At 49.1% G+C, this 27,517-nt stretch overlaps 1 protein-coding gene across 4 annotated transcripts in view; it reads right to left on the bottom strand.

Moving 5' to 3' along the window:
• The window catches only part of ELN (elastin), a 72,040-nt gene that overhangs the window by 11,194 nt on the left and 33,329 nt on the right, over positions 1–27,517 (bottom strand). Inside the window, exons 10-28 of one of the 4 annotated variants that reach the window (XM_021005681.2) lie at positions 26,049–26,120; positions 24,810–24,839; positions 24,003–24,074; positions 21,402–21,443; positions 20,746–20,814; positions 20,180–20,224; positions 17,877–17,954; positions 16,393–16,458; positions 15,281–15,490; positions 14,590–14,631; positions 14,330–14,470; positions 14,099–14,137; positions 11,219–11,299; positions 7,080–7,136; positions 5,813–5,875; positions 5,645–5,701; positions 5,078–5,182; positions 4,502–4,540; positions 606–692 (exon numbers count right to left, since the gene is read on the bottom strand). In XM_021005681.2, coding sequence (XP_020861340.1) covers positions 606–692; positions 4,502–4,540; positions 5,078–5,182; positions 5,645–5,701; positions 5,813–5,875; positions 7,080–7,136; positions 11,219–11,299; positions 14,099–14,137; positions 14,330–14,470; positions 14,590–14,631; positions 15,281–15,490; positions 16,393–16,458; positions 17,877–17,954; positions 20,180–20,224; positions 20,746–20,814; positions 21,402–21,443; positions 24,003–24,074; positions 24,810–24,839; positions 26,049–26,120 — 1,395 coding nt within the window. The remainder of the gene's footprint in view (positions 1–605; positions 693–4,501; positions 4,541–5,077; positions 5,183–5,644; positions 5,702–5,812; positions 5,876–7,079; positions 7,137–11,218; positions 11,300–14,098; positions 14,138–14,329; positions 14,471–14,589; positions 14,632–15,280; positions 15,491–16,392; positions 16,459–17,876; positions 17,955–20,179; positions 20,225–20,745; positions 20,815–21,401; positions 21,444–24,002; positions 24,075–24,809; positions 24,840–26,048; positions 26,121–27,517) is intronic. The other 3 variants (XM_021005682.2, XM_021005685.2, XM_021005684.2) reach the window with 3 other exon arrangements.

Genomic DNA, 27,517 nt, shown 5'->3' with positions numbered 1-27,517 from the left:
TCTCCTGGCCTCCATCCAGCTATGAAATGATCTTCCCAAATCGCAGGTCAGACCATGCCTGCCATTCAGTAAATTCCAGCAGTCTCCCATGGCCTCCAAGGTCAAATATAAGATCCTCTGGCTAGCTTTTAGAGCCCTTCAGAACCTGGTTCCTTCCTACCTTTCCAGACTCCTTTGACCTCACTGCCCCTCCATGCACTGTATAATCCAGCCACACCGACCTCGCTGCTGTCCCCTTGAACAAGACGCTCCATTTCCTGACTCAGTGCATCTTTACTGGCCTAGAGGATTATGTCTTCATCTTCTCCAGGCTTCCCTAGCTTCCTTCAAGTCCCAGCCCAAATCTCACCTTCTGCAGGAAGCCTTTCCCCATCCCCCTTAATGCTTGGGCCCTCCCTCTGGTAATTATTGCCAAATTATCTTGTTTGTACATGGCGGTTTGCATGTCACCTTCCCCATTAGACTGTAAGCTTCTTGAGGGCAGGCACTTTGGTTTTTTGTTTTTTGCCTTTTTAGCACAGTGCTTAAGCACAGTGCCTAGCACATGGCAGATGCTTAATAAATGTTTGCTGGCTGCCTGACAAGGCCTGCACTGCTTTACTCACCTGGAACACCTCCTAGACCCCCGACTCCTGCTCCTGGGACTCCAGCCACACCAGGTACCAAGCCGCCTGCAGGCCCTCCAGCTGCTGCTGAGAGGAAGGAAGTCAAGACCCCATTAGCACTGAGCCTCAGGGGTGGAGGGTCCTCAGCCCTCCCTGCTCCTGCCCCCAGAGTGAGAGACATATAGTAGAGGAATAAAGCAAGTCAGAGGCTGAACAGCACGTTTTTCTTCCTTCCTCCCAGCATCCTCTCACTAGGGCTGGAAGGGGCCTCAGGAATCACGGAGTTCGACACCTCCACTCTACAGCTTCTGGGCTCATCCACAGGCCGAGGACTAGGAGGAACTTTGGAGGGCTTCTGTCCAACACCTGCCTTCCGGATGAGGAAACTGATGTCTTGGAATAGAAGTGATGGGCTTGCCTAAGGTCGTACAGGTAGTAAATTGTCAGAACCAAGAGTCCAACCTCTTGACTATTTTAAGTTTTGTTGATTAGTCACGTCTGACTCTTCGTGACCCCACGTAGGATTTTCTCAGCAAAGATATTAGAGTGTTTGTTATTTCCTTCTCCAGCTCATTTGACAGATGAGGAAACTGAGGCAGACAAGATTAAGTGACTTGCCCAGGGTCACACAGCTAGGAAGTATCGAGGCTGGATTTGAATTCAGTTCCTACTGACTCCAGGGCTTGCACTTTTTCCATTGTGCCACCTAGCTGCCCCTGGTTTCGTCACCTGTAGAAGGTTGTGGGAGGAGAGAGGGTGATAGGGGAGAATCATGCTGGTCCCTGCCTGCCTTACAGGGCTATATATATATTTTTTAAACCTGGAGAATCAAACAAAAACTTTAAAACGCTAAACAAAAGCAAGGAATACTGACGGATGCCCCACAAAACAGAGAGAGGCACCCTGGGCTTAAGCTCTGGGAGCTTCTATTGCCCCAAGGATAAAATACAAACCCCTCCTAGAGACTATAAGTTCCTTGAGGGCAGGGACTGTCTCATGGGGAGAGCCAGGAGGCCTTGGGTAAGTCCCTTCCCCTCTCTGGCCCTGTTTGTCCTCTGTCAGAAGAGGGGGCTGGCTGGATGACCTCTGAGGCCCTTGCAGCTGGGAAGGCCCGAGTCAGTGACTGGGGATGAGGCTGACCTTCCTTAAAAGCCTGTGTGGGTTTAAGGCCAGCAGAGTGGACGTGGAAGCGTGTGAGCAGACACCCCTGGAGTGTGGCTTTGGAACGAAGGGGATGGAAAAGAACGGGATTGTCCAAGATGGAAATTGGGCCCCTGGTCTACAAGCATGGGCCAGTCAGTGGACTTCAGATGGGCTGAGACATCCAAGAATCCTGCTTCACGCAGAATCCTAATAAACCAAGCTGAAAATCATCTGCTGGTCTGCCGAGTGCAGGACGGGCCAGAAACGACAGCGCTCTTGTTGGCGGCTGGCGTGAGCTTGTCTTTGGGGGGGTGCCAGCCTGGGGTTGCCGTCATTCTTGCCACGTCCTCAGAGGCCCAGAGGGCCCCTCCTCTGTCCCCCCCCAACAGATCTAACAGAGAGGATCCTGGCCACAGCATGGGCAGGGATATGGGCAGCTGGAGGACCAGGACAGTGCTGCAGAAACCTTCAGACTCAGGAGGGGGAGGGACCTTTCAGGCAAGCTGGTCACTACTGAGAATCTGGAATGGGTTAAACCCCAGCCCCAAGACCAAGAGAAGCAGGTTCTTTAGCATGGGAGCGGTGCTTTCCTAGTGTTCTGGCTACGCTCAATTTATAACATTTATTAAGCGCCTACTGTGTGCCAGGCTAAGCACTGGGGATACAAAAAGAGCAAGAGATTGATTGATTGCTAGGCACTGAAGACCCAAAGAACAAAAATGAAATAGGCCCTGCCCTCAAGGAGCCTACAATCGAATGATCTGATCCATGGCAAAGGCCAGACCTGAATCCACAATCCATTCTCCACATAGCTCTCAAAAAACATTCTTAAAGCACTTGCGTGTCTAGAACGTAGGTCCACTTTTGTTGGCAGAGAGACTGGAGCGGTTTGCCATTTCCTTCTCCAGCTCATTTGACAGATGAAGAAACTGAGGCAGACAGGGTTAAGTGACTTGCCACATAGCTAGTGTTTGAGGCCAAATTTGAACTCAGGGAGATGAGTCTTCCTGACTCTAGGCCCAGCACTCTGCCTATTGTGCCACTTGGCTGCCTAGCCACCTGGCACCTAGTAGATGCTTAATAAAGACTTGTTAAATTGAATTAAATTGGGAAATCTTTGCTACCATATCTGGGATTCTTTTTTTTTTTTGGCTACGCAGTGGGGTTAAGTGACTTGCCCCGGGTCACACAACTAGTAAGTGTCGAGTGTCTGAGGTTAAATTTGAACTCAGGTCCTCCTGACTTCAGCACTGGTGCTGTATTTATTGTACCACCTGATTGCCTCTACACCTGGGATTCTGGACCTCAAGTTTTGAGAGGAGTGTCTTTTCCTGTCTTCCTGTAGCTGGATGGTGGCTGGTTCCATGGGCACCATATGGCAGAGTAGACTGTTGGGTACAGTGAGCATGGGGCATACGAATCAGGATTTGGGGTTCTCTCCCTATATGAGCCAGTCCCATATAGTCTCATGGCCACAGATTGACACCTCCTTCCATCAGGGTGTCTCATAATGATTTTGTTTTGTCCTTCAATTCCCCTGCCCTTTACTAGGTGAGGAGGAGAAGGAAGAGGAGGAGGAAGAAGAGGATGAGGAGAAGAGAGAGGAGGAGGAGGAAGAGAAGGAGGAGGAAGAGAAGGAAGAAGAGGAGGAGAAGGAAGAGGAGGAGGAAGAAGAGGGGAAGAGGAAGAAGAAGGGGAAGAAGAAGAGGAGGAAGAAGATGAGGAGAAAGGAGAGGAGGAGGAAGAGAAGCACTTCTAAAACCCCATTACACAAGTGTTTCAGGAAGAAGGCTTCGGTATGATCTAGGTAAGATCTAGGTATGATCTAGGTGTCTACAAGGTCTCAGATCTAGAGCTGGAAGGAACCTCAGATGCCACCAATCCATACAACTCATTTTACAGAGGAGGAAACTGAGGCCCTAGGAGGTCTTTATTTTATCCTCCTGATGGGGAAACTGAGGCCTGGAGAGATTCTACGGCCACATTTCTTCCTTTTGTGGCACCAAACTGAAAGATTGTTATTGTTTTTGTTTGTTTTTTTGAGACCGATGGACTTGGAACCTCCCAAGACAAATCGCTTAAAGCAGAGGCCCGTGAGTCCACCCCCTCTCCCTTTTTATAGATGAGGAAACTGAGGCCCAGGGAGTTATTTGAACTAGCTGGATATTTTCGGTTTTCATTTGGGATGTTTGGGGGGTATACAGGCTCATGAAACTCTGAGTTTTAGGAAACTAAGAGGATGATCAATCAATCAATTAATCGATTATTCACCAGCATTTATGAGACACCTACTAAGTGCCAGGCACTGTGCTAGATGCTGGGGCTCCATCAGCAAAGAATAAAATGAGGCTTGCCTTCAAGAAGCTTCTACTCTAATGTCACAGACTCAGGGTTTGCTCGCAGAGTTGCTCTAGGGCTCAAACGAGACCACGTATGTGAAGTGCTTTGTAAACCTAAAGCGCTCTATAAATGTCCACTGTTCTTGTCCCAACTGGGCCAGCATTTTTTCCCTTCCCACATGTCCTGATTTCTCCTGGCTCAGCACTTGTTTTATGGTGCCAGGCTTGCATTGGTTGAGAAATACTTCTCTCCCCCCACCTTGAGCCTGCTAATCCTTCCTATGAGAAGGGGACCTTCCACTCCACAGTTCCAAGGGCAGGACCAAGGCCATGCGATTGCGACAGATGGTGCCTTGACACAACAGAAGGGGCACCTGGGACTTGGCCAGGAGAGGACCAGAGAAGGACACTCACCATACTTAGCTGCTTTCGCTGCTGCCAGGGTTCCTGGAGCTGGGGAGGAAGAGACAGAGACTCAGGGACTTTCACAGTCCAAAACGTAAGGAGGTGAAAGGTTCCGGGACGAGGGATTCCTGGGCTAGACCAGACTGACCGGAAAGCCCTACCCACTGCTCTCTGCCTACCCAGCTTCCTATTTCCGGGCTCAGTTTGATAAGTCTTCTCCCCTACTGGAAGCTGATACATCAGCTGTATCTCATTTACCGTATCTCTCCCTTGGCTAAACTGGAGCTCGGACTGTTCATGCCTCCCATTCTTGGCTTATCTCAGGCCAGCTTGTGACATCTCTGGTATTACTCTGCTGAATTCTTGAAACCTTTCTCTATCAGACTACAAGCTCCCCAAGGGCAGGTCTTGGGTCTCCTCCCCCCCCCCCGAGCACCTACCAGGCCCTGTGGCCTCCCCAGATCCTGCCCCAAACCACTGAGCTCTGAATATGGCCAAGTCCCTATTCCTCACATCCTCTCGAATGGTGCCTGCCCTCACTGAGCACAATCTCAACTCAAACCTCTTCCAGTCCAGGATGCTCACCTACAGCAGGTCCATAGCCTGGGATGACTCCAACACTAGGCGGGGAGACAATGCCATCTACAGCTCTAGGTAGGTAGCCAGGAACTCCAATCCCTGCACCAGCTCCTGGCGAAAGAAAGGGCCTGGTGGGCACGTGGGCTAGGACCCCAAGGGAAAGCCGGTCCAGCGGAAGAGGGAGTCCACTGCGAGGTGGCCCAGGGGCTGAGACCCCAAATGTCTTTCCCAGTGAGGAACAGCGCAAGCTAATACAGAAGAGGTTGGGAAGAACCCAAGTAATCCCTGGACCTTTTGTTTTTAAAGGATTTCGTGGGGGCAGAAAAGAACAGAATCTGTATCTGGATGATTAGTTCAGGGTTGGCTGTAAAAGCCTAGGCAGGGGTGGGGAACCTGTGGCCTTGAGGCCACATGTGGTCCTCTAGGTCCTCAAGTGTGGCCCTTTGATTTAAAAAAAAAAGACCACACTTGAGGACTTAGAGGGCCACATGCAGCCTCAAAGGTTCCCTACCTTTGTCTAGGGTAAAGTCTCTAGGCCCAAGGCAGTAGACAATTTTGCAAAATGTTACTTACTAATCTGGGCTTTGGCAGCTGCTTTGGCCGCAGCCTGGGCTGCTGGAGATACTGCTCCTGGAGACACCAAGTGGGAGACAGAGTTAGGGACTGGCCCATCTATCCTCCAATGGGGAGGACGTATTAGTGCCCTCCCACACCGCCCGTGCCACAGGGACTCCCTCTTACCTGGGAGACCTCCGACACCAACACCTGGGACCCCTCCGAGTCCTCCCACACCTGGGACTAACCCTGTGGAGAACAAAAAAGGGGGACCTAGAGCCCATGCCTGAGCCACAGGGGTCCTGAAAGTGGGCTGGCGGGAAGCTATATAGGAGGTGATCTCTGCTGAAAGCCTTTGGGATGTAAAATGGAGAGCCTGGAGTCATGGGAGGAGTCCCTGAATCAGCCGGATTTAAAACTGGAAGGGACCTCAGAGACTTCTGGTCCAATCCTCCCATTTTACAGGGGAAGAAACTGAGGGCCGGAGAAGTTCCTGGTCTTGCTCCAGATCCCACAGCTGGTAAGTGGAGAGCCAGGAGTCAGACCCCGGCCTCTCCTGGCTCCAAATCCAACACGCTTTCCATGCTGGAATCCACGCTGGACTGGGCACTAGGAGACCTGAGTTTGAATACAGCCTCAGACACTTCAGTGCTATGTGACCCCGTGCGAATTACTTAACCTCCACCTGTCTCAGTTTCCCCATTTGTGAAATGAAGATGTCCTTGGAGGTGCCTACAGCCCTAGACCCAGGATCCTATAAATTTGCTACATATGTGTGGCCTCGGGGTCACGAAGAGTCAGACATGAGAGATGACTGACCGATAGCAGGCATGATCTTGGCCCCTCCAGGCCTCAGTTTCCTCTTCCAGTTCTAAATCTACATTATGCTTTTTCTTATCATGGGTGGGTTTCCAAACTGTCCTCTGTCCTCCAGGAGGGCCACTTGCCCCAGTCCTTGGGGAGAATGGCTGGTGATAAAGTGGGCATCTTGGGGGAGGGGGCGTGGAGGCAGGCATAGAAGAGGAGGATTGGAACAGATAAAGAGCCAATGAAGATGAGGAAACTGAGTTGGGAGACCCAGGTCATGACTGTTTCAGTTGTTTCCAGTCATGTCTGACTCTCCGTGATCCTATTTGGGGATTTTTTTTGGGTTGAAGATTCTGGAGTGATTTGGCATTTCCTTCTCTAGCTCATTTGACAGATGAGGAAACTGAGGCAAACAGGGTGAAGTGCCTTGCCCAGGGTCACACAGCTGGTAAGTGTCTGAGGCCAGATTTGAGCTCGTGAAGATGAGTCTTCCTGACTCCAGGCCCAGCGCTCTGTGCACTGCGGCGCCATGTTACTCCCCTCTGGTCATGCCTAGTCAGGCCATTAGCAGAGGACTGGAGCCCCTGGGAACCACACCGAAGAAAAGCTGAGGTCTGGAGTCTGACACATTCAGGAGGGTACACACCGTACTGGGCGGCTTTTGCGGCGGCTTTGGCTGCGGCTGCGGATGGAGCCAGTGCTCCTGTAAACAGAGGGGAAAGAAGCAGGACTGAGCGGGGGCAGTGAAGGAGAGAGGGGCCCAGGGAGGAGAAGCCATTCCCCCCAACCCTTCCTTCCTCCCAGCTGAGGCAGGCTACACGTTCATGAATTTCTGGCTGTCTCAGAAATCCTTCCCCGACAGGCTCTCAAATCCTAGTTTTATTTCTAACTTACTAGTGTGACCTCAGGCAGGCCATTGTCCTCGATGGACCCATTTCTGAATCTGTAAAACGAAGGGGCTGGATTTGAGCTATAAGAGCCATTGCAGCTCTTGGAGGCTATCCACACCCCATTTCCCAAATATGATAAATGGGAAAGACAAGTGAACAGTGTAGATGAGATGGCTATAAATCTATACTTAAAAACTTGGTTGTCTGTTCTCCTAATCCCCTAGCATCCTTCTCTTGGAGTCAGCACCCCTCCCAGGACAGTCTTGGTATTTGAGGGCTGGCTTCGCCAAATCATTTTGAAATGTTTATTTTGTTGGGGTATGAGCTCTTGGAGAAATCAGTTTGGAACCGATTCAGGAGAACAATAAACACAAGGAGGGACAATAATGCAAGTGGAAAGGTCACTAAAAGGAAACTGAACTCTGAGTAATTGAAAAGCCATTAGAGAACAGAAAATCAACTGTGGTCCTTCCTCCCGGCAGAGAGGCGGGGACTACTGGAGTGGAGTGCTGCATATATCATCAGGCCAGCTCACTGCACTGAGTGGATTTGGGTAAATGTTTTTCTTTATTAAGGGCAGCTAGGTGGCACAATGGATAGAGGGCTTGACTTGGAATCAGGAAGACTCTTCTTTTTTTTTTTTTTCCTGAGTTCAGATTCAGCCTCAGACCAAACACTTGACACTTACTAGCTGTGTGACCCTGAGAAAGTCACTTAACCCCAATTGCCTAAAAAAAAAAAAAGACTCTTCTTTACGAGTTCAAATCTAGCCTCAGACACTTACTAGCTGTGTGACCCTGGGCAAGTCACTTAACCTGGTTTGCCACAGTTTCTTCATCTGTCCAATGAGCTGGAAAAGGAAGCGGCAAATCACTCCAGTGGTTGCCAAGAAAAGCCTGAAATGACTGAACAGCAGCCATTTTCTTTGTTGAAAGGGAGGATTCAACTAGGAAGGAGGGGATGGATGGAAGGGAGGGCGTATTCCCAGAAATGACTGGGAAGTTTAAAAAAAAGTGTCAATAAAATTTATTTTAAAAATAACAGAGAAATTAGTTTTAATAGGTGATTTTTCCCCCCTAAAATAATTTGGATCTGAAGCAATTTGGGAAAACAAGTCTAGTATCTAGGGGCAATCACAACTTCTAAGACAGGGGCTCCTAGTCTTTCACGGACATCATGGACCCCTTGGACAGTGTCTGGTGAAGCCTCTGGAATAATGTTTTTAAATGCATAAAATAAAATATGAAGGATTACAAAGAAAGCCAATTATATATAGTTATCAAAATGTATTTTTTAAAAAATTAAACACCCCTACTTTAAGAAGCTAAGGAGAATCATTGCAGGTAGATGCAGCAGAAACTTGAAGGGAGGGAGAAAGAATGAAGTTTTTTCATAAAGAAAAAGTTAATCAGTGGAATGATCATCTTCTGATTGGAAAAGGTAGGAATGGGCATTCAATCTGCTGATACAGAGAGATGATTTGTGACTCAGTTGTTCTCTGTGAGGTTCTGGGTCATGAAGAAGAGAGACCCTCCTACCTGATAAGGAATTTAGAACAGCAAACTAAGGTTTTCTCTTATGACCAGACAGAACAGAGACTGAGGAAGCCATGGGCACCTGCCAGTGAACTGCCATGAAGGGGTTTTGAAATCTCACTGGCCTCCAGACCTGGAGCTCTCCTGGGAGCTGTCTGACTCCCAATACAAGAAAGTGCTGGGATTATGTGGTGGCTAAACTGGGGTTGGATGAGGCTGTGATCAAAACAGTTCAGACTGGGGAAAATGGTACTGAGTTGTATCTCATTTCCTTAAAGGCTCGGTCTCTCTAAAATGCCACCATGCTTAATCTCTGATTTAAGAAATATTTTAGAAGAAAAGTGCATTCATCTTTCACTCCACTAACTAAGCTTATGACAGAAGCTTCCTGGCCATCCCACATTGGCCTTTGATTTGGCCATCATTCTCATCTCCATTCCCCTTCCCTCAGCCCCAACAAGGACTCTACCCCCTAGTCCCCAGGCTCAGACATGTGAGCTAATGGGGAACCAGGCTTATATGCTGTTTACCCTGACCCTTTTCCAGCTCCTCTTTATGTTATATCTCTCCTGGGAGAATGTAAACTTCTTGAGGGCAAGAATTGTCTTGATTGTATTTGTATCCCCAGTGAAGGCACATAGTAAGAGCTTAATAAATGCTCTATCTTCCTCTCTATCTGCATCTGTCTATCCATCTATCGATTGATCTTTCTCCCTCTATCATCCATCCATCCATCCATCCATCCATCCATCCATCCATCCATCCATCCATCATCTATCTCTTTCTTGTCTATCTATCCATCTGATTATTCATTCTTCTACCTATTCATCTTTCTATCCACCTATCTCTCTCATCTAACTTTCTTTCAATCTTTCTCATCTATCTCTCTATCTCTTTCTCTCTCTATTATCCATCCATCCATCCATCTACCATCTATCTCTTTCTTGTCTATCTATCCATCCCTCTATCCATCTGATTATTCATCCAGCTATCTATCCATCTTACCATCTATCCATCTGTCTATCTTTTTCATCTATCTATCTATCTCTTTCTTATCTATCTATCTCCCTCTATTATCCATCCACCATCTCTCTTCTTGTCTATCTATCTATCCATCCATCTATCCATCTGATTGTTCTTCCATCTATCCATCTATCCATCTTTCCATCTATCTCTTTCTCATCCATCTACCATCTATCTCTTTCTTGTCTACCTATCCATCCATCTATCCATCTGATTACCTATCCATCCATCTAGCTATCCATCTTTTCATCCATCCACCCATCCCTCCATCCATCCATCTGTCTATCTCTTTCTTATCTATCTTCCTATCCATTTATCTGTCTCTTGTATATTAGGGCCATAAGCTCATAGCAAGGCTTCATTACTCCTGTGGTGTCGATCTACTTTAATTTGAACAAAGAGAAACATGAAATGATGGCAGGACTGTCTCAGCTACTTTTGGTTGTTGTGTAGGCCATATAGAAAGTGCAGACAACCATCAACCATCCTTCCCAGGAAAGGGGAGAATTGACTGTGTAAAATTTGTTGCATGTTTTAGAAAATGCACTTCCTGAGGGTCTCATTTCCTCTAACCAGCAGAGTTCCAGGTCCCAGGTTAAGTCTGAGTGATGATGCATAGCATGTAGTGAGTAGATAGAGTCCTGGACCTGGATTTAAATCCTGCTTCAGATACTTACCAGCTCTGTGACCCTGGGCAAGGTCCTTCACCTCCCTGGGCCTCAGTTTCCTCATTGCAAAATGAGGATGATGGACTGCATGGCCATTGAGGTCACTTTTAGCTCTGGTTCTATGATCCTATGATTTCTTTGAGCAGTGGTTCTCAAAGTGGGGCCTGTGAACCCTTGGGAGCCCTGAGCCCCTTCCAAGGGGTCTGTGAGGTTAAAACTATTTAAATTTCTCATGTAGTAAATATTGCTATATATAGAATCCACATAAGCAAAAGCTCTTTAGGGGTTCCTCAATAACTTTTGAAAGTGTAAGGAGATCCTGAGACCAAAAAGTTTGAGGACTGCTGTCCTGGAAAACAATGACCTCAGAGGGAAAGGAAGGAGGCAGCCTGGGGATGATGTAAAGGGCTCAGGAGAGCAGTAAGGAGACCTTAGCTCTAGCCTGAGTTGTTCTGCAGACCTTGTTTGTGAACTTTGGTCACAAAGGAGAAATCCCTTCCCCTTAGTCTTCTTCTCTGTAAAGTGATGGTCATGGGTTAGAGGGCCCCCCTCCAGCTGTGACATTCTGTGGTCCTAGGAAATACTTTGTATCCTCCTCAGTTCCTGAGGACCCCCTATGAAGAGTAGCCTAAAATGGGCAGAGTCCAAACTGGGTAAACAACAGCTTACCTGGACCTGCTCCGATGCCTGGAACAACTCCCACGCCTGGGATGCCAGCACCAGGAACTATCCCTCCAAGACCTCCAGCACCTGGGGAGATTGAAGGAAGTCAGGCCAGCCCTGTCCTGTACCTAAGCCATATCTAACCAAGCGAACTGGTTTAGAGGAGGGAGCAGGGGATAGGAGAGGGGAGGGTAAAGCTGAGTGATGGAGAGGGGAGACAGAAGAAGGAAGCAGGGGTACAGGTAACTCCAAATTAGGGATAAATGACACATCGTTTCTGCTTGGAATTGGATTGCAATAGAGGCAGCATGACACTGGGGGGTGGGGGTGGAGAGAGAGAGACAGACAGACAGAGTCAAAGTCTATGAAATCTCTTCTGCTTTCTATGTCTCTCTCTTCTCTCTATGTTTCTCTCTCCTCTCTCTGTCTCTGTGTCTGTCCTCTCTCTGTGTCTCTGTCTGTCTCTGTTTGTCTCTATCTCTGTCTCTCTCTCCTCTGTATCTGTCTCTCTGTGCCTCTCTCCTCTGTTTCTGTCCTTCTGTTTCTTCCCTCCTCCCTCTTTTTCCTGTCTCCATCTCTCCCTCTCTCCTTCACTACATTTGCAAAAAATGATCATTTCATTGCACTTTCAACTTGCAAGTCAGTCTAACTACTGATTCCTACAGAATGCTTTACTTTAGTTCATGAAAAGTGACAAAATCTATTTGCTTGTGGATTCTTCTCCCAGAACGTGGGCCATTGAGAATTGGAGCTAGACTTCCTGAGGGCCAAGACTGCGAATGTCTTCCCCGTGAAGCAGACCAGCACAAAGCTGGGCACAAAGGCACTCCATAAATGTTTCTTGAACCAACCAGTGCCTGCTGTGTGGACGGTCTTGTGCTAGACGTTATAGAGGAGAGAGGACAAGGAGATATGTTCCCTGACCTCAGGGAGTTTGTGGTCTACCTGAAGAGACAGGATGTACCTTCCCAACATTATTGAAGGATGACTCAAGCATCATATAAGCTCTAACATATATAATGCTGAAAACATATGTTACAGGAACCCAGAGGAAAGAGAGAGATCACTTGGCTGGGATGGTTAGGGAAGACTTCACTTGAAGATCTGATTTCCCTTTGAAGTATGGGGAGGATCTGGAGAGAGGGAGAGAAGTTAGGTAATGATGGAGTGGATTGGACACTGGACTGGATGTCAGGAAACTCCTGACTCTGATGCTTGTTACTTAAAGGATTTTGGTCAGTCTTCTCCTGCCCAGACCTAAGTTTCCTCACCTGTAAAATGGGACTGGGGTGGATGATCAAGTGATCTTTAAGGTCCTTTCCAGTTCTCAAAACCCTAGGAAACTTACATCATCTTTCCTAGCCTCAGTCTGTCCATCTGTTCTGGGCTGTCTTCTTTCTATATGCTCTGTAGCTTGGTAATCTCATGGATTCGTGCATCATTCCTATGCAAATCTATGTGGTCCTTGCCTCTCTCCTGGGGTCTGGTCCTGAATGTCTGATTGCGGGGCATTTCCACTTGAACATTGCATAGTCAACAACTTTGGTCCAAAATCAAAGTTTTATTATTAAACTTTCTTTATTAAAAAAATCTGAATATCTTGGGGGCAGCTAGGTGGTGCAGTGGATAGAGCACCAGCCCTGGAGTCAGGAGGATCTGAGTTCAAATTTGGCCTTGGACATGTAACACTTATTAGCTGTGTGACCCTGGGCAAGTCACTTAACCTCATTGCCTAGCAAACAACAACAACAACAACAAACTGAATATCCTGTGGCCAACAATTTTGGTCCAAAACCAAAGTTTTATTATTAAACTTTTTTTAAACCCTCCCCTCCTCCTAACTTCCCTATTTCTGTTGAAATTCTTCCAGTCACCTCGGTTTGTAACCTTAGAGCTATCTTCAATGCTGGAGTCTCTCTCACTTGCCATATCTGATCAGTTCCTGAGATCTTGGTAATTTTGCCTTCCCAACATCTCTATGATGTGTCCCTTTCTGTCCTCTTACCCTAGTGAAGTGGGACATAAGGGAGTTGTTGTTTTTTTTACATATAGTACTTGAAAGTAATAATAAGCGAACACTGTGTTGCTTCAGCTATGACCAGACTCCTTACCAGATACAACCTGCCCTCCCTCTAGCTAACCTCAGCTTATTTCCAGGGACTTATGACATCAGCTCTATGTTCGATCTGTGCCCTAGTGCTGAGGCCGGTCCTTTTAATGTCTCTCCAGAAGTCTTCCTGCCTGTCAAACACTTCCTGACTGCCAGTGGCAGGCTCAATCTCAGCCCTGGAACCCTGGCGATCTCTGGGGCACAGGGTAGGAGGAGGGGGAGCCACATCATCAGGAAGGAGGAAGGAAATGAATAGGGGTGGGGCAGGGAAGAGCAGCCCTTCTGGGGTGAGGAGCCTATGTGGGCAGCTTAGGAATGCTTCTCCTAAGCCCTTCTGACACTAGCCAAAGGCTGGGCAGGCAATGAACTGGATCATGGCCTCACAGGTCTGGAGTCAGAAGGAACTGTGACCAGTGCCTGCCATATAGGAAGCACTTAACAAAATACTTCCTGAATACTTCATAAAAATACTTGCTGACTGACCTCAGAGGATCTCTGGTTCAACCACCTCATTTTGCAGAAGAGGAAGCTTTAACCCAAAGAAAGGGAAGGGACTTGCCCAGGGTCATACATGTAGGCAGTGGCAGAGCTGGGATATGAAACCAGGTCATCTAGCTCCAGAGCTGGTATTCACTCCATGGCCAGACTGGTGGAGTAGACATAGCTGTCTTTGGGGTCCACCTGCAGGCTCCTAGGGTCCTAAAATACCTGATTCTTATGGTGGGTCACTGGCCTGGTCTGGGGGCAGGGTCTCAAGCGCACTTAAGGGCACTCACCATATTTAGCTGCTTTGGCGGCAGCGGCGGCAGCAGCAGCTGTAGGGGACAGAGAAGAGAGAGAGACTTAGGGACTTTTAACATGTGATGCTATAGCTATAGCCAGAGACTTTCAGTACCTGGGACAGCCCAAAAGCCAGGAACCCAATCCACACCCTCCACAGAGACCCAGGGATAGAAAAGCCAAGATGCTATCTCCCACCCACTTCTGGTGACTGAACCTGCACTCACGGGAGAGAGCTGCCCCGGGGATACCTCCGGGACCGACTCCCACACCAGGAACGGCTCCCGTGCCAACCCCAAAGCCAGGAACTCCAACGCCAGCCCCCACACCAAAGCCAGGAACTCCAACGCCAGCGCCAACCCCGGCCCCTGCAGAAGGATGATAGCATGGGTGCAAGTGACCAATAAGGAAAGAGACTTCAAGCTTCCCCCAAGCCCTTTAGAATCCAGGATGGGGCAGGGGCAGGGGTAACCTGGAGGATGCTTACCATACTTGGCTGCTTTAGCTGCTGCAGCTGGGCTTTCTGCTCCTGAGGAAGGAGATAGGGAGGGAGAAGGGCTCAGAAGAAGATGATAACCATGACCACAAAGACCTCAGTTTCCTTACCTGTCCATAGTGGGCTTAGATTGTTGTCTATGTCCGAATCACAGGAGCATAGATCTACGGTTGGAAGGGGTCTTAGAGGTCATCTAGTCTAATATTCCCATTTCACAGGTGAGGAAACTGAAGGGCAGGGAGGTTAAGTGACTTGGCCAAAGTCACACAGGATTAAGTGTTAGAAATGGGATTTGAACTCAGGTCTTCCGACCCAAGGTCCAGGAATCAGTCCGCTGTACAGGGCTGCCTCCTATCTGTGAGCCTATGCATAACCACTGACTTTATGTCAGTTTTTATGGTTCGTGAGGACTTTTTCATACGTGATCTGATTTCAGCTACTCAGCAATCTTGTGAGGTAGGCACCTCAGGTCTTCTTATTCAGAGAGGTGCCGTGGTCATGCTGCTCGTTGGTGTCAGAGGAGGGATTCAAACCCAAGTCCTCCTGGTTCCAGGTCCACTATACCGCACCACCTCAAACTCAGGAGACCACCCTCCCTGCCTTCTTCCTCTACTCCAATCTCAGCTATACAGACAGACTCAGAGTCACATGCTGATCTGGATACAGGAACCATAGCTCTCACCTGGGACGCCGCCAACACCTGGGACACCGACACCTGGGACGCCAACACCTGGGATGCCGACACCTGGGACGCCGACACCTGGGACACCGACACCTGGGACGCCAACACCTGGGACGCCGACACCTGGGACACCGCCAACACCTGGAACACCTGCAACGCTTCCAATGCCTGGGATTCCACCAACACCTGGCACTACGCCTCCAGCTGCTCCTGCAGAGAGAGTGGAGAATTGTCTTTTCCCCCCAGAAGATGCTGAGGAGGGTCTCTTAGCACTCAAGTGCCCAGGAGTAAGGCAGGAATCAAAGAGTGGTTACCCCTTCTTGGAACAGTCTCGGTTCAAGCCACGTGAGGAATTGGGAGTATTTAGCTTAGAGAAGACTGGGGGTGGAGGAGGGGACATGTCACCTGCCTTCCTGTCTGAAGACCTATCCTGTCCAGGAGAGATCAGGCCTGTTTTGCTTGGCTCCAGAGCGGAGAGGATGACCAATACCACTGAGTGGAAGGACAAAGAAGCAGATTGGTTTGCTCTCAGGACAAGCTCCCTGACAATCTGGAAGCTGGGGGCCAGCAGAATTCATTCCTTATGGCTGGGACCCAATGACTGTAAAACTCTGCATGACGCCCAGTCCATCGCCGTGGATTTTAGTACAGGCCTCCAGATGATGGCAAAGGGGATGGGCACTCATAATCCAGGGTGAGAGGCACAATAGAGACCTCTGAGGATCTGGGATCCCTGGAAAGGGTTTAATAGCATGGACTTCCTATTGCCAAAACACAAATCTTCCCTGGAAGAGGAGACCTCTCCTCCCTGAGAGAACTGAGAGGCTGAAGGTCACCAGGGCCAGGGTCACCCAGCAGCAAGATTCCAACCCAAGTGTCCTGCCTCTCAGGCCAGCTCTCCATCTGCCCCTGGCTCTCATATGAATGTAACAGGAAACAAAAACACACCTGGGGTGAAGTACAGGCATAGGGAAAGCTCTGAATCACTTTAGATCACAGAACGGTTTATGGGTGAAACAAGCCTCCCAGCTGGGATCTGGCTTCAGGAACCCAAGCAGAGGCTGAGACAGATAGGATGGAGGGACCCTCCATCTGAGGCTGAGAACACTCACCGTACTTGGCTGCTTTTGCTGCGGCTGCAGCTGCTGCTGCTGCTGCTGCGGCTGGGGCACCGGCTCCTGGGGAGACATAAGGAGAAAGGGTCTCCAAGGGTCCTGCCTGCCTTCTCAGAAAAACTGGCCCCTCCTCTTCTACTCCCAAGGCCAGAACTAGGTGTAGGGAAGGCAGGCAGCCACAAAGGGGGTAGTGCACATGAGGACATTACTGAGCCTCCTGAGGTCAGGGACTAGTATTTAGCCAGCACCTGGCACAGTGCACCACAAACAGGAGGCCACTAGTGGATCTCAAGTGCTTGTTTACTTATTCATTCATTCATTCATTCATTCATTCTTGAGGTACAGTTATTCTTTCTTTGCTCTAAAGAATCGAGGCATACCAAACATTTAAGCTGACATGTGATTTCGGGTGTAAGCGCCATACAATTTGTGGAATAACTTGTAGATAATTGGGCTGCAGCAAAAGTATTGAAAAACACTGTATTGGGCACCTCACACATATTTGTTGAATTGATTGGAAGTTACAGTTTTAATATTGCTTTTTAAAAAAATACATATTTTAATACTCTGTATGAGGGTAGATTTTAGGGTGATGACTGGTGCACATTGGACAGTGAAGCCTTCTTTCTTCCCCTCCAGTCATTCTATGGTCCAGCCAAATTAACCTTCTTGATGTCCCTCACACACTCCACTCCCCCTTTTCTTTACCTGGGCACTGGCTGCCCCATCTCCTCCATGCCTGGAATGCCCTCTTTTGTCACCTGAGCCTTTTGGGATCCCAACACCCAGCTCAAGGATCACCCTCTGCATGACACCTTTCCTGACCCATGCCCCCACTTCCAGCACCAACCCCTGAAATTAGCTTCATTTGAATCTATTTTGCATATATTTCCATACGTACACGAGACCACTCCCATGGAATGTAAGCTTGCTGGAGGCAGGGACAGTTTTATCTTTGTCTCTGCATCTCCAGCACCTAACACGGTGCCTGGTCCACAGGAGCCCATTAATTAATACTGATTCATTAATGACTTTCTTGGTCACTTCAGTTACAAGTGGCCTCCTTCCCAAAATTAGCTTGAATTTAACTTGCATGCATTTTGTGTGTTATGTACATGTTGCTTCCCCTCATAGAATGCGAGCTTCTTGAGGGCAGGGATGGCTTCATTTTTGTTTCTGAATCTTCAGCACCTTCAGCAGAGATCTGGAGCTGAAAGGGACCCCTGATGCCATCTAGTTCAATCTTCTCATTACAGAGCAGGAAAATGAGGCTGGGGGTGGAGGTTAAGACCTGCCCAAGGCTCCCCAGGCCCTCTGGCTAGAAGCCAGCGTTCCCCAGCAGCCTCTCACACAGGCCATCGCCCACCCTCAATCTCGAAATCCTGATTGCTGCTCATTGGGAATAAGCCCTGGACCCACTCCTCCCTTTGCTCTGTTCCCTTGCCACCCTTCCCCCACACCGTTGCCCAGAAACACTTTACCTGCAATGCCTCCAATTCCAGGAACTCCAACTCCAGGCCCAAAGCCTGGAAGTGCCCCAGGCCCTCCTGCGCCAGCACCTGCAGAGACAGACAGCCCTCCGCTGCTTCAGCATCCGAGGAGGAGCAAGGGATGGGATGGGGTGGGGCCAGGCCAGGGGCTGGGAAGAATCCCCAAAGAGCTGGCCACTTTATCCATTTCAGCTCTACGAAAGGCATTAAAGGGGCAGCCCCCAACAGCAAGATGCAACCCCCCGGCTGCTCCTCAGAGAAAACATTAAAAAAAACACACCAAAACCCCCAAAGCACCCATTTTCAGCACACTCATTAAGGAACTTGTGTGTTTTAAAACAAATCGCACTTTAATCACAGCCACATACTGAAAAACCGCAGGCAGCCCAGTCCCCTGGCCAGAGGGGCCTCAGCAGGAATGTTGGAATGTTCTTTTCACAGTGTTCCTAAGAGCTGTCCAACTTTGTAATATAACCGGTCCTTTGGATTTGGCTGCCCTCCCCACTGTGTCTGCCCTTACCCCCCACCCCCCTTTTCCTGGAGAATTCTGCTCATCCCCAGCCCCCTCTCCCCATCAGGACTGATGGCTAAGAGGACAAGCCAAGGAAAGGAGGCTGGGGACCCTCGAGGCTGGGGTTTGGAGTCTATGAAAATTGAATAGAGCAAGTCTCCTGCTCACATGTTAATACTTCCCTCCCCTCCAACTGTAAGGACCATATGAGGTTTGCGAGAATGCTAGTGAGTACGGAGGGGGTCAAAAGGAGTGGGGAAGAGTGGGACAGACTCAGAAGAAGGTAACTTCTTTGTGGTCAGTGATAGACATTTTATTTTTGTACCCCAAAATGTTCCTCAGTACCCAGCACATTGCCTGTAGGTGCTTAATACATGCTCATTGATTTGAATTCATCTTTGACGCTTCCTCCTCTCCTCTGGGAAGGAAGAAATAAAATTTGGCCTGTATTATTAAGAACTTTATGATGGCGTAAGCTCTCCTATAGAGGACCTTCCCTACATACTCAGTAACGAAGGACTGTTTGCCAGGTATGTTAGAGAAGGAATTCTTCAACTTAATTCGAAAAGCATAATGTATAAAGCCCCCACTAGGCACTGTGTCAGACCGTGGGAATGCAAAGACAAAAAAACCCTGAAGCTTTCCCTGCCCTCATAAATCTCACATTCTACTGGGGAGGGGGGGAACCACACATACACAGAGAAAAACCCAAAATTATTTAGAGGAGGGGGAGAAGCATCCCAACAAAAGCTGAACCTTGAAGGGAGCTAGAGGGTTTATGAGGCAGAGGCAGAAAGGGAGAGAGAAGGTCTCTGAGGTCCCTCCCAACTCTGACATTTGTTTAGTCATTTTTCTCAGTCACGTCCGACTCTTTGTGATCTCATTTGGGGTTTTCTTGGCAAAGATACTGGAGCAGTTTGCTAGTTCCTTCTCCAGCCCAATTTACAGATGAGGAAACTGAGGCACACAGGGTGCCATGACTTGCCTAGTGCTATATGCACTGTGGTGCCACCTAGCTGCCTCCATGACATTATAAGAGTACCAAATGCTGTCTGAACTCTTGCCCCAAAGATTATTTAGAGAAAGGAGGCACTGGGTTATAGGGGGAAGAAAACCAGACCAGGAGTTAGGGGGACCAGATTCTAATCCTAGACCACAGATAACTAGCTAGATGACCTTGGGAAGTCATTGAAACTCTCTTGGACTCTGTTTCCCCCTCTGTAAAATTGGGTGGTTGGAGTAGGGGGGTCCCGAGGTTCCTGCCAGCTCTAGACCTCTAATTTGGTGCTTTAGTTGGGGTACACAAGGTAGGTGCAGCTAGTCTAGCAAGCCTACATCATAATGAAAGGAAAAAAATAAGCCTTATTTTTCAAGTTATTTGAGGTTTGCAAAATATTTTCTTCATTACAACTCTGAATTAAGTGCTATTCTTATACCCTTTTTACAGGTGAGACTCAGAAAGGATTGCCTGGAGTCGCCTAGTTAACAACTGTTTGACGTTAGATTTGAATGCAGGTCTCTTGGCCCAGTTCTGCGACCACCACGTACTCTGCATGGCAATGGGGAGGAGCACTGGTTAGGGCTTTGAAAGGGCTGGGGGTCAGAGAATCCTGGATGGAGGAAGCTCAGCTTAAAGAAAACCTGGAGGTGACAGGGAGTGATTGGGGTGCCCCTGGTGCTGGGGTGGGTGACTGGATGAAGGAGGGAGGTGGAGGTCCTCTCATTAAGAGAACAAAAGAGCGGAGGGGGTCCAGTTAGACAGGGCATTGAAAGGCTCACTTACCGTACTTAGCTGCTTTTGCGGCTGCAGCTGCTGCAGTACCAACACCTGGATTTGGAAATAAGGAGATTAGGCCATTGTGGGGTGAGGGACGGCCCCCTCCTCCTCAGTCCATCGATCACCTCCCCATGAGACCCCTCCCACAAACAACTTCAAACAGAGTAGAGAGAATGGGGCAGGGCCCTGAACCTTCAGATTCAGACTGGTCCCAGACTCATGGGGAGGGGGCTCTGAGAAGCTTCTCTGGCCATGGGTAAGGGCTGCATTGAACCATCCTCATTCTCACCCCTACTCTACGTGACTAAAGGCATTTGGGAGTCAACATGGAGAGGTGAGAAGTGGGACTCCGGCTGAAAGGGCCCTGTGTTGGAAGGGGACCGACTCCTTTGGAGATCCTGCCTGTAACCTTGGCCCCACTGGCTAAGAGGCCCATAGAGGAATCCCAGTGGCCTTGTCTAGAAGGGTGGTTGATGGAGTTAAGTCTGGCTAGGATCCATGTGTAGCACTGAGATGATGCCTCCCATGCCCTCTCCCACCTGCTGTAGATGAACTAGAAAATGAGGCCATACCTGTTCCAGTGGGGTATCCGGCTTTCCCCGCGGCTGCCCCAACTCCGCCGATGCCACCTGGGCCGTAACCTTTGAGGGCAGGAAGTAAGAGAGCAGCGTCAGCCTTTGATTTACCTGTCTGTGGACCCCCTAATCCGCACCCCCAATAAGGGAATATAAATTCCTTGGTTTTGTCTTTGAGCTCCCAGCGTCGTCCCTGGCGACAAAGTAGGCTTATTTAATTTTTAAAAATTATTTTTCCCTTGTTACCAACTTCACAAATGCCATAATAGGTACTTAAACCAATTCTTGGTTGAGCCAATGAATGAATGAAAAGTCTGTGAGTAATGACTTTGCTACCAACCCATTCAGCAGAGATGTATTCTAGTGGATAGAACCGGCCTTGAGGGTCAAGAAGACGTGGGTTGGAGTGTGGACCCTGACACATGCTAGCTGCATGACCCTAGGGAAGTCGCCTGAGACCGAGACCTTCACCTCTAAGTTGCAGATGAGGTGCTGATTGCATTGGGTATCACTTCCAGAGCAGGAGTGAGTGCCCTGGCCCCCCTCCCAAGCACATTTAGCCTCTGGCCACACCAGACTAACCCTGGGTGTTGGTGGACCTTTAAGACCTATGGTAGTGACCAGGAAACAAAGGGAAGCCCCAGTGCGCTCACCATAAGGCAGCTTTCCAGTGCTATAGGGCAGTCCATAACCACCTGAGGGGAAGACAAGGTCTAGTCAGGAGATTCCTCCATGCTCCATCCCAGGAGTGGGCCCTGAGCACAGGAGGTGGGCCACCCACAGAGCACGCTCCAAGGGATGACCAGAAGGAACCTCGGCCCCCAGCAGCCCCCCCATTTTCTGAGGGATGTGTATCTCCTGAGTCACCATGGAAAGAACACCGTCTTTAGAACCATAGGACCAGCTTGGCTTCTTCTAACCTGTGTGACCTTAGGCCAGTCATTCCTTCACCTCTCTTGTATAAAACGAGGCTTGTAGGATCCCAGATTTAGAATAAGAAGGAGGGGCAGCTGGGTGGCACAGTGGATAGAGCACTGGCCCTCAAGTCAGGAGGACCTGAGTTCAAATCCAGCCTCAGACCAACCACTTGACACTTACTAGCTGTGTGACCCTGGGCAAGTCACTTAACCCCAATTGCCTAAAAAAACCCAAAAATAAGCCAAGAAGGGACCCTAAGGATGATGTGTTCCAAGCCCCTCATTTTACATCCGAGAAAACAGCCTGAAAGGAGTGAAGTGACTGATCCAAGGTCACAGCTAGTGACCTTGTTAGTTGGTAGACAAGTTAACTAGTCAGGAGTTAGGTAGCTAGTGGAAGAGCTGGGATTCACACTCAGGTCCCTGGAGTCCAGATCCAGGGATATGTTGAGCTCTCTTAGCTTCTTCTTAGCTGTGAATCTGATGGCACTACGAGAGAGATTCCTTGGACGGCGGCTAGCGCCCTTCATTCCCCACTGAGGGCTCAGGCTCTGGGTGTGGACAGCCCTGGCAGAGGGAACCCAGGGACTGACCCCCAGCCTCCCAGAGATGGGAGCCTTTCCCCAGCTCAGGGGAGAGAGAGAGAGAGAGCACAACAGTGCTGACTCCAGCAATCTGCTCTCCCAAGATGAAGTCAGGGCTCTGAAGGCTGGGAGCACTGGAGAGGGCACTTGCAAACTTCACAGTTTTGCCACTGATTTTGGAGTCAGAGAACCTGGGTTCAAATCCAGCCCCTCACACCAACTGGCTGTGTGACCCTGGGCAAGTCACCTAACTCTTCAATGCCCGAGATTATTCTCTAAGTCAGGGTACCATGATTCTTACTGTAACATAGCTGAAATACTTCAGAATCACTCAGTTTCCCCATCTGTAAAATGAGGGGTTAGACTAGATGGCTGCTCAGGTACCTTCCAGCTCTAGAGCTAGAATCCTGTAAGTTGCTTTACCTCTCTGGGCCTCAGTTTCCCCATCTGTAAAAGGAAGGGGCTGTGATCCCGAACTCAGAACCTCTCCTTTCCCCCCTCTGCACAAGCCATCCAGGCCTGCTTTTGCTCCTTCGGCATCATCTTTCAGCACCCTTATCTTTTTCCAAAGCTCCTCTGTTCAGGTGCCCTCACTTCTGGGAAGCCTTCCCTGATCCACTTGGCCGTTTGCTCTCTTTTCCTCCTCAATTTTTTCTAGAGCACTTTTTCCTGGGTCTGCCCTTTGTCCCCCATCTCTTAACTGTGTTCAGATCCACCTAGCAGATTATAAGCTCCCTGAGGGCAGGGACTGTGTTTGTGTTTGCGTTTGCTTGTTTTGTTCTTGTCTTTTAGCCCCAAAGTCCAGCACAGGGTCTTAATCAGTGTCTGTCGAATTGAACATTAGCAGTGCCCTCTCCAGGTCTGGATTCTGCCTGGGACGGGCAGTCGGGGAAGGAGCTATGACCATTCACCCAGTTTAGGCATGCCCTGCCTTTCCCCAAGGGTCCTCTCACCCAGGGGCTAAGCCTGCATTTCCTCTTTGAGGAAACTTTGAATTCCATTGGGATCTAGCCCTGTCTATCAGGTCCCCATCTCCCACGTTGTCTTCTGATAGAGTGGGCTGCTCGAAACATCTCAGAGAATAGGATAAGGTTCATAAAAGTGACGCTATCAGATCGGGAGAGAGTCAGGGCTTCCAGAAGGGGAGGAGGTGCATGGGGATGTGGATTGTAGCAGCATACCCAGAATTACAACGGGGGGTAGGCAAAATGGCCCAGCCCGCTAGGGCCCAGCATTCGGAGGCCCCAACAGGGGCCCCCTTTTAACCTGACTTCTCATAAATGTCTATATTCTTACTACTCTTGATCTCAGCCAAAAGGCCAAGAAGTGACAAATATCTACATTCCTAATGCCATAAATCCTACCTTTCATGGTCAGCAGATACTTATTTGGTGGTACACTAGGTCACCTCTGCTACCTCTCTCAAGCTCGAGGCCTCCTGTGGACATGGCCTCACACAGGAGTCCTGTTTTCAAGTCTTGTCTCTGGCAGATTCGGACTCAGGACCACCTGGGTGCAAACCTTCTACTGATACCCGTTGTGTGACTATGGACGATTCCCTTTAACTCTCTGAGGCTCATCTGTAAAGTGGGTATGCAGAGAAACCCTCTAGGACCTACCTCAGTGTTGCTTTGAGGCTTCATGGAGTCACTGTGAGCAAAGTGCATCGTAAACCTCAAAGTGTTTTAAATGTTTAGATACGGTCTTATCCTCACCATCAGTGCCCCAAGCCCCCAGTTAGTTGGTGGCTTACCTGGGAGCTTGGGTGCTTTGATAGGGTAGCCTAGGGGGACTCCTGGCTGCTGACCTCCGAAAGGTCCAACACCTGTAAACAAGAAGAAAGAAGAATGAAATCCTCACTCTTGGCTGGCACCCCCACCCCCTCCCCGACCCTGTTCAACAAAGGCCCCAAACTAGCTCTCCATTTGTTATATCCAGAAGTACACTCATGCCACCACAGTGGTTTCCTTAGCATCTCCAGATGTCAGACTTACTCCTATCTCGGAATCTTTGCCTCTGCAGTGCCCTGCCTCTGGTATGCCCTTTCCCTCCTCAGCCCCCTCTCCACATCAGATCTCTGCTCTGAGGCCCGGCTCAAGTCCATCTGCTTCAGGAAGCCCTCTTTTACTCCCGAAGCCCCCATTGACCTCTCCCCCTCTTCTGTCCTCCAGCATTACTTCATATTTTACCTTCTTTTTGGTCCTTGGCACTGACTGCCTCTGATTGCTTATTTTCGTTTTCATGGGTGAGAATCCTGGCTCCTTACTGAGACCAGAAATTCTTCTGGGGCAGGAGTGCCTGTCTTGCTCCCACCAAAGTGCCCATCAGGGGGCTATGTGGCAGGCCCTTGGTCAATGACCGTTGACTAATAGGTGTGGGGGTTCTCATATCCTTTCCCTAAGAGCTCACAGAAAGCTCTGCCCTGCTGTCTAGGGCCTAGGCCCCAAAGAGGTTTTTCCCTTTAGCCAGGAGGAGGTGGGAGCTCCACACCTCGCCTTGCCTGAACCCCTGGCTTGGAAAAGTCCCAGGAAGAGGACAGGGGCAGGAGCAGCTCTCTCACCTGGAATTCCTGCAAAAGCTCCACCTCCACCTGCAAGGAAAGAGAAACCAGTGGCTACCTGCCCATGAGAACATCCCTAGCATCCTGGGATATCAGAGCTGGAAGGGCAAAGAGGCCATCTGGTCCAACACCCTCATATTACAAAGGAGGAAACTGAGGCCCAGGAAGGGGGAAGGGACTTGGCTTAGGGACCGGAGAAGAAAGAGTATTTCTTGTCTGGACTGTTGACATTTGGTGCTGTGTATACACAGCTTCAATCTGGAGCAGTGGGTTCAAATCCTGCCTTTACCATTTTCCACCTATGAGATCTTGGGTACCTCAGATTATTTAAAATATCCAGGTATTTTCAGTTTTCTTTTGGGATGTTTGGGGTCACACAAACATGTTCTGTCAATGTTGACTAATACCCCATGTGGGACACTATGAAATTTCCTTTTCTTTCTTTCTTTCTTTTTTTTTTTTTTTAGGCAATTGGGGTTAAGTGACTTGCCCAGGGTCACACAGCTAGTAAGTGCGTCAAGTGTTTGGTCTGAGGTATGATTTGAACTCAGGTACTCCTGACTTCAGGGCCAGTGCTCTATCCACTGTGCCACCTAGCTGCCCCTATGAAATTTCCTTTTCAAGGGTTTGGCCGGGAGAGCCACAATCATAGACAAAACATGGCGTCTCACCCTTAAAAAGAGGCACCCCGGTGGAGGGCAGAATGCCTCTGCCACCGTTACCGGCTGCAAGTCATTTTACCTCTACTGCTCACACTTTCCTCACGTGTAAAACTGGAGCCACAAACCATGTCTGTGAGGCCCTTTGAGAAGCTATAAAGAGATCATTCTTTTAAGGGCTGAAATGTGGGTGAGCGTTTGCTCCTGAGTCCTTAGTGGGAAAGGATTTAAAAGTCCTCTGGGATGGGGGATGACTCAAATGGTAGAAAATTCAACTAAACAAGTGTGCCATCTTCCCGTCACTCTCCCACCAAGACCCCTCATATTTCTCCCCCAGCTTCTGTCTGAAGCCTAAAATTCCACCGTTAGAGAGATTCATTGCTTTGACTGGGATACCACGATCCTTAAATTAAGATTGCATCACTTTTAAAATGCTACTATAGGCATCATTTTTATCCTTGCTTGGTGAAGATAAACAAAAATTTCCCCAGCGTTTGTTATAGCTACGGAATGAGGGCATTGGGGGCAATGGTTTGGCCACGGGCAGGATTCCCGGCATTTTGTACAGTTAGTACCATACCTGGGGCTTTGGGCTTGACTCCAGCTCCAGTCGGCACACCTGGCAAGACCCCTACTCCAGGGAATCGTGCTCCTGAAACCAAAAGAAGGCACATTCACTGAAGGCAAAAAGGCAGATGCCCATCTGAGCCATCCCTCACTCCCCCAGCTGAGAAGACAAGTGGCCTCCAGCCTCCCCTTGGCCTGGCCCAGTCCTGCCCATTCTGCATGGCACACCCGACGCCTCGCTCCTTGGGAAGGGAAGCCTTCCTTTGATTACAGGAGTGGATTTCTCCCTTCTCTGGGGTCTACTAGTCGGTGTCAAGCCTGCAGATTAGGCACAGTGGCCTGGAGTCAGGAAGACCTGAGTTTAAATGTGACCTCAGATGCCGTGTGACCCGAGGCGAGTCACTTTAACCTCTGTTTGCCTCAGTTTCCTCATCTGTAAAAGGGGATAATAATAATAATAATGCCTCCCTCCCAGGGTTATTGCAAGGATAAAATGAGATAATATTGTAAAGGGGTTTAGAAAAAAGTTCCATGTGTTAGCTATCATCATTATCATCCCCTCCAGTTAAGCTCCTTGGGGGCAGGGATCGTGGTTTGCAGCTTGGTGTATCCACCTTAACATTTAGCTGGATGCCCTGTGTAGAAAACGATACCAGGAAGGTGAGAGCCAGAGGAGCCCTGTCTCTGGGAACTAGTCTGGAAACAGAGTTTTTAGGGGAGGGTGCAAAGAGGATGAGGCCTCTTTACATTCCCAACACACCCACAATCAGAAAATGTGTTCTTCTAAACTGGAATATATACTTCTGACACAGCAGGGGCAGAACACGAGCTCTCGGCTGAGTCTCTTAAAGTGGGGACAATCGGCACAGAGCCATCCACATTCCTTCTTCCCAATCTCCTTGTAAATAACTGCATTTGTGACACAGCTGGCCCAGTTCAGAGATCAGTCTGTGACCAGACATTCTAGAGACAGCCATCTCTACACCATGCTGACTCCTCGCCGGTCACCATCCCCAGCCACTCCCCACTCCAGGCCTCTGGAACCTTGGACTCTGATCCTGGGATGCCAGGCCGGGAGAGGCAGTGAGCTTCTGGCCTGTTGTACTCAGAACCAGGTCTCCATTCCACTTCTAGCCATCTGGACACCATAATGTAGAGCCCCTCCCTATTTCCAGTACCTCTGTAGGTTTTGTCTTCCCTGGTTGGAATGTAAGCGCCTTGAGGGCAGGCAATTACTTTGCTTGCTTGCACTTGTATTTCCTAACACTGAGCACTGTATATAGAACTTAGTACTTAGTACATAGAAAGTTCTTAATAAATAATCTGTCTTTACATCCATCCATCCATCCATCCATCCATCCGTCCGTCCGTCCGTCCGTCCATCCATCCATCCATCCATCCATCCCACCAGTCATTCTATCTATCTATCTATCTATCATCTAGCTATCATTCACCGATCGATCTATCATCTGTCTATATCTT

This window comes from Phascolarctos cinereus, unplaced genomic scaffold, assembly GCF_003287225.1.
Source record: "Phascolarctos cinereus isolate Bilbo 61053 unplaced genomic scaffold, phaCin_HiC Scaffold_5;HRSCAF=322, whole genome shotgun sequence".
NCBI lineage: Eukaryota > Metazoa > Chordata > Mammalia > Diprotodontia > Phascolarctidae > Phascolarctos > Phascolarctos cinereus.
This window is presented reverse-complemented; position numbering and strand designations above follow the sequence as displayed.